Source organism: Tursiops truncatus, chromosome 6, assembly GCF_011762595.2.
Source record: "Tursiops truncatus isolate mTurTru1 chromosome 6, mTurTru1.mat.Y, whole genome shotgun sequence".
Classification (NCBI taxonomy): Eukaryota; Metazoa; Chordata; class Mammalia; order Artiodactyla; family Delphinidae; genus Tursiops; species Tursiops truncatus.
This window is the reverse complement of record NC_047039.1, coordinates 34014350-34028158: the sequence shown is the minus strand read 5'-3', so window position 1 is coordinate 34028158 and position 13809 is coordinate 34014350. Positions and strand designations below refer to the sequence as shown.

At 42.9% G+C, this 13809-nt stretch overlaps 1 protein-coding gene across 2 annotated transcripts in view; it reads right to left on the bottom strand.

Annotated features, from left to right (window-relative positions):
- The window catches only part of FRMD3 (FERM domain containing 3), a 312566-nt gene extending 298975 nt beyond the window's left edge, over window positions 1-13591 (bottom strand). Inside the window, exon 1 of one of the 2 annotated variants that reach the window (XM_033857906.2) lies at window positions 13264-13591. In XM_033857906.2, coding sequence (XP_033713797.1) covers window positions 13264-13410 — 147 coding nt within the window. In that variant the 5' untranslated portion in view covers window positions 13411-13591. The remainder of the gene's footprint in view (window positions 1-13263) is intronic. The other variant, XM_073806028.1, reaches the window with a different exon arrangement.
- Window positions 13592-13809: the final 218 nt, after the last annotated feature.

Sequence of the window (13809 nt, the reverse complement as noted above, 5' to 3'; positions counted from 1 at the left end):
TCTAAATACCATGGCCTGGGATTGCTAAGAATTTGACTTCCTGAGTCAATCTCAAAACTACAAGGTAAATTACCACAGAGGATAGATAGACAATTCTATGACATCATCCTTCCTCTTTTTCTCCTTTGTAATTTTTTGAAAATTACTTTGAAATTTCAAAATACAAGCAACGTATTGCTTGGTACCATGCCAAACATGTAAAGGGAAAGGGAAGATATCTTTCAATTATCTAGCAATGTTAGATGCCAATTCATAATTACCTGATCAATTGATGTCAATTTTCATTTGGAAGTACATTGAGCCATATATTGACTAAAGAAAGTAGAGAAGAACTAAAACTGGGTCCTTAGATGACAGTTCTAAGACATCAACATGCTTTCTTTACCCAGAAATGTGGTCAGTGTGAGTTTTTTTCCTTGTGCTATTAACAGTTGTCAGTGGAAAAGAATTACATCATTTAGACTGCCAAGAGAGATTCAAAAACAAAAGAAGGGTAGTATTTAGTATTTAGTAGGAGCAAATCGATAACCCAAGACACCATACCCCACCCTAATTTTGCTAAATAGGCAACTTCAGGCAAATCACACCTCTGATCTCAATTTAATCAACTAGCTAATACAATTTATGAGCATACTATTCAAGGATATTCAAGATATCAAGAGGCATATGAGTAGAAAGAAAGGATGCTGCTAAACAAGAACCAATAAATTCCCACCATCATAAAACTGTAGATGACACCTACATATGGATGAAGATCACAGAGACTAGCATTATTTTCAGAACAATGGGCAGTCATATGTGTACAGACCAGCCCAAAAAAATAACATTGGTTAGTAACATAAAGGAAGAATTATTAGCCAACTTACTGAGTAGGCTTTTGTCCTCTCTTCTATTAATAAAGCTAATTAGTTACTGATTTATTTTAAGATTGCTTAATTTTATTACCAATCCATTAGTAAATGATATTGCACTTGAATTTTCACAGTTTGCATATTAAGACCCTGATTCAGTCAATCCTTTCCAGACTAACATTCACCATCAATTGGTGATGTTTAATGTTGCCTTAAAGCAACAAATTATGCTTCTGAGGTGAGAGGTAATAAACCAAGCTGTAATCTGTTAATATGCTAATTGCTTCCCCTGCTACAGAATAATCATATTTCAAACCTTAACATAATAATAGATATATTCAGACAAAGCTCTGTTGTACATCTAAGATCCAGGTCATTATGTTACTAATATTAAATTATTTCGGGCTTCCCTGGTGGCGCAGTGGTTGAGAGTCCGCCTGCCGATGCAGGGGGCATGGGTTCGTGCCCCAGTCCGGGAAGATCCCACATGTCACAGAGCGGCTAGGCCCGTGAGCCATGGCCGCTGAGCCTGCGCGTCTGGAGCCTGTGCTCCGCAACGGGAGAGGCCACAACAGTGAGAGGCCCGCATACCGCAAAAACAAAAACAAAAACAAAAACAAAACAAAACAAAACAAAAATTATTTCTTTGAGGGATTTTACAGAACTTGAATTTATTTTAATCAACATTCACAATAATCTCCTGGAAACTAAATAGAAAACAAAATTTGCCATTGGAGATATCTGAGACATAAATAAATATTTTAAAAAGATAAATTATTGCAGCATAACTTGCAAAGTTGCTCCTCATATGACATGTTGACTTCCATTTTACACCACGTTGATAGGATTTTAAAATGTATTATCTATTTAATGTTCATGACACTGTCTCAAAGGGCAACTTCCCTAGAGTGAAAATCCTATGCTTTGTAACTCAGAGCCTTATAACTGGGAGAGGACTTTTTTTCATTTGTTTTTCCAAGCTAGAAAATGAGAATTAAGAGAAGGAAAGTGCTTTTCCACTGAGGACTCTGAGTTGGCTGCCTTTTTTTCTTGCAGAAGAAAATGGAGAAGCTCTCGTTCAGGTGGGAATTGCCAGACTAACGGAAAATGATCAAGTGCTCTTGGAAGAATTCCAGAGCTCAAACTCCATTGGTTTGATCTACAAGGATGCCCCAAGCAGAAAGACAAAAATGGAAGACCCATCATAATAGTTTCATTCATACCACATGGTTTCTACCACCACTTGCATGAATACTAAAGACTCTCTTATCTGTGTCTCCATGCCAGACCTCTCTGCTGACTTTCATTCCTTATTTCCAACTGGCTACCAGTAATTCTCCACTCAGATTCCCTACAGGCACCACGAAGTCAACATGCCCAGACTCAACATCTTCTCCCCTAACCTGCTTCTCCTTTATTCTGTCTTCTCAGGGTCAGTTTCACGGGTGTGGGATCCATGCTAAGAAGGATCCCACACCTGGTTTAACGGTCTGTTCTTGTGATCTTGAAATTCTTAATAATTTTTAACAAGGAGTCCCATATTTTCATTTTCCAGTGGGTCCCCAAAATGTGTGGCCAGTACTGGATTGGTATCACCATGACCCCTGTCACTGAAACCAACCACCTGGGACTAATCCCGGATTCTCTCTTCCTTCATTTCTATGTCCAATCATGCTGTTTCATGGCCATGGCTTTACACCGAGCAAGGGCTCATCGTGTTTGGAACGCCTTTTTCCCTTCTTCAAAGAATTGATTTCCACTTGTCCTTTAATTATTAATCAAGATTCATCTACACCAGAGGTACTGATTGATGTCTCAGTCTCATACAGACGCCTCCTCTTGGTCCTCCACCCACATATATCTGTCATTTTGTCCTTGAATCATTATCTTGCTTCTCTGCCTCCAAATGACTATCAGCCTCTTGATGTCTGATTTTATTTTCTTTTTATCTCTAGTTCCCAGCTCTGTGCTTGGCATGTAGAAGATATTTTTCAAATGTTTACTGAATAACATTGATGTTATTTCAAAAAACTTTACTAATTCACTTTTTGAAAAACACGATTGCTTGATCTATACAAATGTTCTTTCCCTGTAAAATTAACTTCATGTTTTTCCAAAGTGATCCTCTCACTTCCCTCATGCACCTTCAGGGAAAGTCACCAGACAAACAGCTCCAGAGCTTATGTTACACCTCAAATGTATTTTTCACTGTCCTCTGGGGTCACTGTCCCCCGAGGTCACTTCTGAAAGCGAGAACAGCTGGGTCCCCTAAGCCTCTGGGAATTTCCAGGCACTGATGGCTTATACACAATGATTTGTTTGTGCCAAGAAGTTGCCAGAGTTCCTCCACAATGCCACCAGAGTCCAGGATACAGGAAAGCAAGAGTGGGAAGTGTGGCCCAGAGGGACAAGAATTCTCTCATTAATCCTGGGCCCCCATGCGCTCTCACGGAAGTCCAACGCTTCATCAGATTGGCCAACACAGGAAATCCTGTTTGAAAAACAATCTCTTGATTTGGCTGGGGTGGGGAGTCAAAAGAAATCGTTTCATCCGCAGCATCAATATCTAATCAGCACTTTAGTCTATCGGTGATAGATACACCTGGATGGATTTCTTTATTCATTCACTCACTCATTCACTGAACCTCTACTGAGGGAAATGTGCCAGGTGAGGTATTATCAAGGGAGACAAGGGCCAAAAAGCCCCACACTCAAGGAAATTAAGAATGTTATTATAGGGCTTCCCTTGTGGCGCAGTGGTTGAGAGTCCGCCTGCCGATGCAGGGGACGCAGGTTCGTGCTCCGGTCCGGGAAGATCCCACATGCCGCGGAGCGGCTGGGCCCGTGAGCCATGGCCGCTGAGCCTGTGCGTCCAGAGCCTGTTCTCCGCAACGGGAGAGGCCACAAGAGTGAGAGGCCCACGTACCGCAAAAAAAAAGAATGTTATTATAAAACAAATTTCACTAACGCTTTACTATTCCAAGTAGGGTTCACAGAACAGCAGCATCAGCATCATTTGGAAGCCTATTAGAAATGCAGAATTTCAGGGCACTCCTCAGGACCTCCTGAATCAGAAGGTGCATTTTAACAACAGAACAGAAGATCCACATGAATGTCAGAGACTGAAAAGCATTTATACATCCCTCCTGAGAGTTGAACGCCAACTCTTTTTAGCCTGAATTAAGTTCAAACCTCAGTTGTAAAGCCTGCCCTAATGGCTCCTGATCATAATCTCATTTTTCCCCATCTCCGGACTCCACATTTGGCTCTCCGCTATTTCATAGGAGGGGCAACTTGAATCCTTCCCCACACAAACTGGGAACTGAGAGAGAACCCTGCTAGCTATTAAATGCCTATCACTCACGCATGTGAATCTCATACTAGATTCTCCGAGGGACAAATTCTGGTATTTCTCTTCCTGCCATGTTTTGTTTTTTAACATCTTCATTGCAGTATAATTGCTTTACAATGGTGTGTTAGTTTCTGCTTTATAACAAAGTGAATCAGCTATACATAAACATACATCCCCATATCTCCTCCCTCTTGCGGCTCCCTTCCACCCTCCCTATGCCACATTTTTAACAGTTCCCAAAATGCATACTCAGAAAAAGAAGTAACGACTTAAGAATTCAGTGACTGATGGGCCTGATTCAAGCAGTTTACATGTTAATGCACTGTTGCTGTACATTTTCCATAATCAAAAGAGGGGTCTTAAAGTAAGACAAGGCTTTATCTAATTATTAGAGTTGAAAAAAATCGAGATTCAGCTGGAGAGCAAGTGCAATTGGGAAATGCTTACGACAGCAGAGCCTGCCCTTGATCTTCTACTCTTAATATTGCAATGCACACACACACACACACATGCGCACACACAGGTATATCATTCATACTAAGAATTCCAAATATACATATACACATTTTCCATGTATAACTGGGTTTTTTATTTAATTGACATCATTTCAAGTACTTGTAACTTGCAATCTTAGAGGCCCAAGATGCATGGGAGTTCTATTTTGTTTTACTTAGGGTTTTTAAAATTTTTTTCAGGAAGTTCAGTAAATTGATAGCCACCAAAACCAGCAATTCTTGAGCTTTTTGGCCTGAAAACTCCCTTACATTATTGATGATCTATAGAACTTTTGTTTATTTGGGTTGTATATCTCAATATTTGCTGACAATTTTTTAAAATATCCAATCATTGGGCTTCCCTGGTGGTGCAGTGGTTGAGAGTCCGCCTGCTGATGCAGGGGACCCGGGTTCACGCCCCGGTCCGGGGAGATCCCACATGCCGCGGAAAGGCTGGGCCCGTGAGCCATGGCCGCTGAGCCTGCGCGTCTGGAGCCTGTGCTCCGCAACAGGAGAGGCCACAACAGTGAGAGGCCCACGTACCGCAAAAAAAAAAAAAAAAAAAATCAATCACTGATTCATTAAAATAAATAATAAACCCATTGCACATTAACATAAATAGCATACTTTTATGAAAAATAACTTTATCTTACAAAATAAAGACTAATTTAGTGAGAAAAGTAGTGCTTTTTACATTTTTGTAAATATCTTTACTGTCTGGCTCAACAGAAGACAGCTGGATTCTCACATCTGCTTCCATAGTCAATGTGTTGCAATATCACATATCATGCAGCCTCTGGAAAACTCTTTTGTATACTTATGAGAGAATGAGAGTGGAAAAGGCAAATCAACATTTCAACAAGGGTGACAAATACAAAAATAGTTTTTTCAACAAATGGTGCTGGGACAACTGGATATCCACAGGCAAAAGAGCCAGGTTCAACCCCTACCTCACACCATATATAAAAATTAATTCAAAATGGATCAGATGGGGACTATTTTTTTTAATATTTATTTACTTATTTGGCTGCGCTGGGTCTTAGTTGCAGCAGGCAGGATCTTCATTGCAAAATGCAGCATCTTCAGTAGCAGCATGCAGGATCTTTAGTTGCAGCATGTGGGATCTTTTTTTTTTTTAGTTGCGGCATGCGAACTCTTAGTTGCACATGTGGGATCTAGTTCCCTGACCAGGGAAGGAACCTGGGGCCCCTGCATTGGGAGTACACAGTCTTAGCCACTTGACCACCAGGGAAGTCCCAGATGGGGACAATTAGTGGGTACAGTTTCATTTGGGGGATGATGAAAATGTTCTGGAATTAGTTGTACAACTTTGTGAATATACTACATCTACTGAATTTTACACTTTAAAATGGTGAAATTTTATGGTATGTGATCACATATCAATAAAATAATGAATCAAAGACCTAAATATAAGAGCTAAAACTATAAAACTGTTCAAAGAAAACACAGGTATAAATCTCATGACCTTGGTTTAGGCAACAGTTAGTTAGCTATGACACGAAAATCAGAAACAACAAAAGAAAAAATAGATAAAATGGATTTCATCAAAATTTTTAAAATGTTGACACCATCAGAGTAAAAAGACAGCCCTAAGAATGGGAAAAAAAATCTTTAAATCATTTATTAAATAAGGGGTCTGTATCCAGAATATATAAAGAATTATTAGAACTCAATAATAAAAAAACAATTCAACTTTTAAATGGGCAAAGGATCCAAACAGACAGTTCTCCAAAGAAGATATACAAATGGCCAATTAACACATGAAATGATGCTCAAGTCATTAGCATCAAGGAAATGCAAATCAAAACCACAATAAGATATCACTTCACATCCACTAAGATAGCTATAATCTAATAGATAATAACAAGTGTTGGCAAGACTGTGGAGAAATTGAAACCCTTATACATTGCTGGTGGAAATGTAAAATGGTGCAGCTGCTTGGGAGAACAGTTTGGCAAACTGTTCAATTCAAACTATTAAACAGAGTTACTAAACATATGACATAGTAATTTCACTCCCAGGTGTATACCGAAAAGAAATGGCAAATTTTATAGGAATATGCACTGCAACGTTCTTCATAATAGCCAAAAAGTGGAAACAACCCAAATTTTCATCAACAGATAAATTGATAAACTGTGATCTATCCATACAATAGAATATTATTCAGCAATTAAAAGTGAAGAAATACTGATACATGCTACAACATGGATGAACCTTGCAAACATTATGTTAACTGAAAGAAGCCAGACACAAAAGATCATTGTATGATTTCATTTCTATCAAATGCCACAAGAGACAAATCTCTGGAGACAGCAATTAGATTAGTGATTGCCTAGGGCTAGGAGGTTTAGGGAGAAAGGGGAGTGTGACTACTAAAGGGCACAGGGTTTCTTTTGGGGATGATGAAAATGTTCCAAAATTGCTGTGGTAATGGTTGCACAACTCTGTGAAGATCTTAAAAATGTACACTTTACATGGGTGAATTTTATGGTATGTAAATTATACCTTGATAAAACTCTTTTACCCAGAAGAGGCAAACAACATCTTATTATTATTTTGAAAATAGTCTGAACCTCATAGACCCCCTGCAAGGATCTCAGGGACTCCCAGGGGTCCCCAGAACACACTTTGAGAATCACTGACCCACACAGACAAAGAATCTAGTATGGTTAACTTCTAGCAGCCCTCCCCCCTCCCCCCTCCTCCTTCGAAGGAGAGCCCTGACTTCTAGGCATTGACCTCTCCCCCATGCAGACCACCACCAGGAAGGAAGCTGATTCCACTCTGATTCCCAGGTTCAGGTTCTGGTCACCTTAAGCTAATCAGCACATTCCCTTCTATTGACTACACTCACTGTTCAGGGTGGGCATGTGACCCAGGAGGTCTAATCAGAATGATTGCAGGACTTTTGCTTGGAATGCTGCGTGGGAAGTGGTTTTTCTCTTCTTCTGGAGGGTGTCCAATGAAAATGTGAGAACTGGAATTACTATAACCATTTCACTATCAGTCTGAGGATAAAGCCTCACAAAAAGGCAGGATAGTCCTTGAATTAGGTCCTTACTTAAATCAGCACTTCTGGATATGTGATCCAGTAAACATCCTTAGTGCTAAAGCCAGTTTGAATCAGAATTTGTTAGTTAAAAGCACCCAGCTGATATACTGTCCAAATGATGTGGAGCTAACAGTACCGCATTCTCCCCACAGTCAATACACTTTGCCTTTGCTTTGAGGACATCATGAGATAAGATCTTAGCAGACCATTGAAATAACATTACTTTTTTTGTCACAGTATACTTAATACAAAGAGCTGGCCCATGTAATCTAGGCCTAAACACGTCAGAGCTAGACCACGGTATTTAACAAACTGTCTCTCCTATTCCTTTTGTGTCTGAACTTCACTGTACTCTGAATGGCATTCTCAATGAGTTTGATAGAGAAAAGTGTGGGATTGTCCTTACTAGCAGAAAAGGTGTGGCTGTCAGCTGCACCTAGCTTGAATTTCACCAGCAGGATCATCACGGGGCCTGATATTTAGCACATATGTATGTTTGCATGTGACCATCCAATTCCTGTTCCAGCAGGTAAGAAAATCAGGATGCAGTAAACTACTCTCTCTTTTATTTCAACTGAATTAATTAGAATAGTATTCTACATTTGGGTGATGTTTTAACATTTGCAACATGCTTTTATAGACATCACTTCAACAACCCAATGGAGACTGGCAATTGAGGAATTATTATGCCCATTTCACAGATTAAAAAACAGGAGGCCCAGTGACTCGCTTAAGGTCTTTGCACAATCAAAAAGTAATGGAGTTTGGTCTTAAAGACATTAGATTCCAAGCCAAAGCCTTCCCACTACTTAGGATTAAATCCAGTATACCTTCACATAATAGTAAGACAACCATCACTATTTTTTCAGCTCTTACAATGGACTAGGTACCAAGCGCTCGGCATATATCCCACATTTAATCGTTACAACAAGCCCATGAGGTTGTGCCATTATTATCCCCACTTTACAGATGAGGAAACTGAGACCTAAAGAGGTAAAGTGACTTGCCCAAATCACCTGGCTAGTTAATGGTAGAGTCAGGGTTCAAACCCAGGCAAGTAGCACTCGGGAACATAAGCTCTCAACCACTTTGCCATACTGCCACTTCAACAAAAGCAGAGGTGCCTGCTCTATACAAGATGGCTTGTAGCTGCCCAGAACCCACCAGCTCAGTAAGGACTGAACTTATTTAACAACACCAACTACAAAGGACTATCCAATAATTTTTCTTGTTGTGGAATTTGGTCATACAAAGATTGCCTAAAATAAGCCTGGGCTTACTTAACATCTTACTAAACTTTCCTGACAGTTTTATTGTGACAATAATTGTAACTCAGTTTGACCTATTCTGAAAGACACTACTGCTTGCTTAGCCAACAGCAGTTCCCCAGCCCCCTACTACACACACACAGGCACATGCACACGTACACACACCTCTCCATTGCTTCCGTGATGTCAAAGCCCACCTCCCGTTATAGGGAGTGAAGGGTGCAGATACCAAACGTACACCTTTCTAGACTCTTTTGCAGCTAAGTCCTGGGTATAGGATCTAATCCTGGCCAATGGGATCTGAAGGGGAGACTGATGGGGGCCTCCAGGAATGGTGTTCCCCCATGATAAAAAGAAATGCAGGAAGAAACACCACCTCTTATACGGTGGATGTGTTAGTACTTGACTGACATTCAAAACTACTACAGCCACCTTATAATCAGGACTATAAATGACAAAGGTGACGTGTTGAGGTGGCAGAGTGGAAAGATGGAAAGTACCTAGGTCCACGCAGAGCTGCTGAACAACTCTGAAGCTACCCTACCTCTGGACTTCTCATTAGGTAAGATAATAAGCATCCTTATTATTTAAGCCACTTTAACCTGGCTACTGTTTTATTTGCAGCCTAAAGCATCCTAATTCTCAAGTCTCAGGAGGCAGCTGCAGAGAAGAAAGGGCTCTGGATTCTGAGTCAAATGACATGGCTTCCAATCTCCTTACTTGCCAGGTGACTCAAGTTGCCTAATATCTCTGAACCTCATTTTCTACACGTATAAAATTGAGATAACACTCAAGAACACAATAATATCAATAAAATGGAGATAACAGGATAGGAATGAAAATCACATGAGATGATGTGTATACAACCACTCTGTCAACAGCAATGTTTTACTCAAAGGTAATCGGTCTAGGTAATAGTTAAACTACAGACTTTTTAAACTGGAGCCATCCATTCTAACCCAACTCCCTTACTTTACAAAATAAGAAACATTGATTCCAAATGTCAAATGACTCACTCAGTGTCACACGACTGGTTGGTAACATAACTAAATCATGTATCTCCTGATTCCCAGTCCAATGCTGTCATGCTACCCTCATGCTGACAGGTAATGAGCTACATTAAACACTGGGCCGGTAGCATTCATTCGTTCAACAAGTGTTTACTGAACACAACTATACGCCAGGTTCTGCTCTAGGTACTGAGGACTCCTTGAACAACTACCACAACAGAAGTTCCTAACCTCATGAATTTAACAGCCCAGACAGAAATTATTCAATCTACATCTATAAATAATTATTAAGTGCCTACTGTGTACTAGGCACAGTGCCAGGATTTCTATTCAAATACAAGTACAAATTTCTAGGCAATTCCAATAATAGCAACCATGTTTACCAGGATTTGCTAACAAAGAAATAATGTAAAAAGTCTACATTTTACTCAATAAGAGTCAGTATTAAAAATGGCAAGCTCATTAGAAGGAGTTGTGAATACCCTGCCAGCATCTGAAAACGTGGATGGAATGGGGAAGATGTCTAGGACTCCGCTCTACTGGAAGCAGCAAGACTGAACGAAAGAGGTGAGAGCTAAGCCATGTCCTTCCACAGTCTCCAGACTTCAAGGGTTGGCTCAGTTGGAAAAGCCCAATAGGGAACATTTAGCCACTCCTTCCCCTCCCCAGGCCTCTGTCTGAAGCCCTAGACTCTCCTTTTGCTCCCTATCTGGTTGGAATTCCTCTTGCACTCTACCTAAACATTCACATGCAAATGACATAATGGGACAGCACCCTAGATCCTATGAAGAGCCACAGCAAGTGACTCTTGGCATCTCCTACTGGAACTGGCTATCAGGCTGCTGACACTGAGCCATTACATTGTTTGTTTGAAAGGGTTTTTTTTTTTTTGTCAATAACCACCCCAATTATATAGTTTGGAAAAGAATATTTAAAAGCTATTGTTTTGCAAAAAAAAAAAAATCCATAACTCACATTGTGTGTGGGTTATAGAGGGAAGATCTGTGTAACAATTTACACTCTCTGAACTTTGTGATTCCCTAAGATGGAGGAAAAAGGCAAGCAAGAAAGGAAAGACAGGTGGATTCCCCAGGGCATGTACTGGTGACTCCAAAAGCTTCTTTTATTAAAAAAAAAAAAAGCATTTGTCCTCACCCTAAACAAACGGAAAGTTTTTTGTGACCTTATGCTCAGAAGTGTAACATCAATTCCCAGGTTGAAATATTCTAGGAAGGTATAAGGTCCAAAATTATCAAAATAAAATCTTTTAATTCATTTTAATTGGTTAAATGATAATCACCATTTGGGGGCAGATATGCCTCCAAATAAAACACTTGATTTTCTTAAGCAATGCCAAAATCAACATTTTGGAACATAGCATTTTAACCTCTTTGGCATCAGTTGGGCCATACAAACTCTAACGTTCCAAATTGCTATTAGACTGGCTACAATTTATTGTTTTCCAGAACACCAGGCAATGCATACATGTCCTTTGGGGACTATTTATCTATTCTAAGGAAGACTTCCTCCCCCAAAGGGAAAAAAAAACAGTGGTGTCAACTCCAAGTGGGAAAGGACAGGGCAGAGAAAGGGCTGAGAGAGCCCAGGAGAACTCAACAGCTCCACTCTCTGCCACTGGTTCCTTCATTATCTACATATGCAATATGGGTTAAAGTTCTTGTATACCCACTTTAGGACTTAAAGTAAAATGCACAAACTACTCTCTCTGAATCACAAGACACTACATGCCAAATGTTTCTGTGCAACCCTGTGGCAACAGAAAAACTGCCTATCTTGCTAATCCTTTTATTATTAAGTTTAGCAGCAATGCTTAGCCCAGAATGAAATTCAAGATCCTCCAGGAAAGTCAGTGGGAGCCTACTTTCCTGGGAGGTCATAGGGCACCACATTCCTCCCTTGAAACTTATCCAGTTGTCAGCTCACAAATTAGTTGTCACTGTCCCTATGTCGCAAACTCCCACAAGAAATGAAAAAAAGGTGGGGGGGAAGACCATTCATTCATTCATTCATTCATTCTTGGTTAACACAGCCCAGAGGCAGATTCTTGCCCCTGGGAGACGTTGCTTCCATTCATCTCTCACCAGAACGGGGGTAGGGTGCCCAGTATTTTTAAAACAGCTCACTCTGTCCTGGAGCTTCAAGACTCAGCTATGTGAGAAGAGGAAATCAGAGAGATAAATAAGTAAATAGATTTAAAAGTCAGAAGCCAATAGTGCTGAACCCTGACATGACCTTTCCAGGTTGTATGTCCCAAGTGGGTCTTGCGACAGGACACATACCTGCCTACGTATACATGCACTGAAAGAACACACACACACACACCCCCCGCTGCAGCTCACACTAGATCTGCTGCAAGCCCAAAGGCACTTACTACCCGAGGACGGGGTTGCCAGCAAAGCTGCCTTCGCCCAAACAACTGTGGCCTTCTCCAACTTGGACGAGAGCAAATGTCCACCAATATCCCAAAGGGCGCTTTTTCCCGGAACCCATGTCCTGCAGGGTTCCCTCCCTGCCGGCCTCACAGCCCTTTTCTTTTCTCTGAAACACTCAGATTTCACACGATTCCTTTCGAGGTAGCTCCAGTCCGCGCAGCGCGCGCCCCATCCCTTAAGGCTGGAGCCCGGGGCTGCCTGGCCTCTCTTCAATCCCGGAAAACTTCGCTGCCGCTCCACGCTGAGAAGTAAAGGCCACCGGTAGAGGGGAGGCAGGGAGACGGAGCAGGTCCCTGGGACTGAGGGCACCTTCGGAGCCCGGGCGCCGGAGAAAGAAATGAGTGAACCCAGGCTGGTGTATGCCTTCTCCACGTGGAGGAAGGGAGGAAGGAAAAAGTGGGCGACATGCAGGTACCCCTCTCGGCTCTCAGAACTCATATATCCCGACGGGGTAGGGAACAGAGGAGTTAGAGTCCCCCAGGAGGCAGCTGCCCTGCGCCCCCAGCCTAGGCGCAGCGAGACTTGAGCGCAGCGTGTAAGCCAGAGGAAGGGGCCCCGGGAACGCAAAGCGCGCGCCTGGTGCCTGCGGGGCACAGTGCCCCCATCCCTGGGTAGGGCTCCCAGTCTCAGGGGGCGGAGGAAGAGGAATGTGGCTTTCTAGCAGGCCCCCGACTGGGTTCCTCGCCCCTGCCGGCGCACGCCCACCCGCAGAGGCCCCCCAGTCCTGCTCCCGGCGTGTAGTCCACTCCCTCGCCCCAGCACCTGGATGTGGCAGGAGATCTCCGAGTCGTCCAGCAGCCGAATGGTGCATTTCATCTCCTGGCTGAGCGATTTGATGCTGGAGCTCCGAAAGTGGATCATTTTCATGGTCCTCCTGCCTCTCGGCACACAGTGGCAGGAGGCGAACATGCACCGCGGCCCGTGTAAGCGAGCGAGAGGCTCCGGGCCGGCGCGGCGCTCGCCCGCGCGGACACACACACTCGCTCACGCACCGTCCTGGAAACCCGGGCGCGGCTCAGCCCCGGGACAGCAGCGGCGACGGGCGCCTGCGGCCACACACGCCGAGCGGCCGGGGCGCGGCAGGCGGGCCCCTCCCTCTCCTCGCTCCCCTCCCTCCGCTCCCTCGCCTCCGCCTTGCCCGCTCCTTTCCCCGCCTCCGCCCCTCGCGCGCGCTCCTGCGCCTCCCTCCGCCCGGGCTCGCTTGCAGAGGATGCCCCGAGCCCGCGACCCCCGGCTGGCGCGCGACGTACTCACTCCCACTCGCGAGGAGCCGCGGCAGGAGAAGGCGGAGAGAGGGCTAATGCTGGT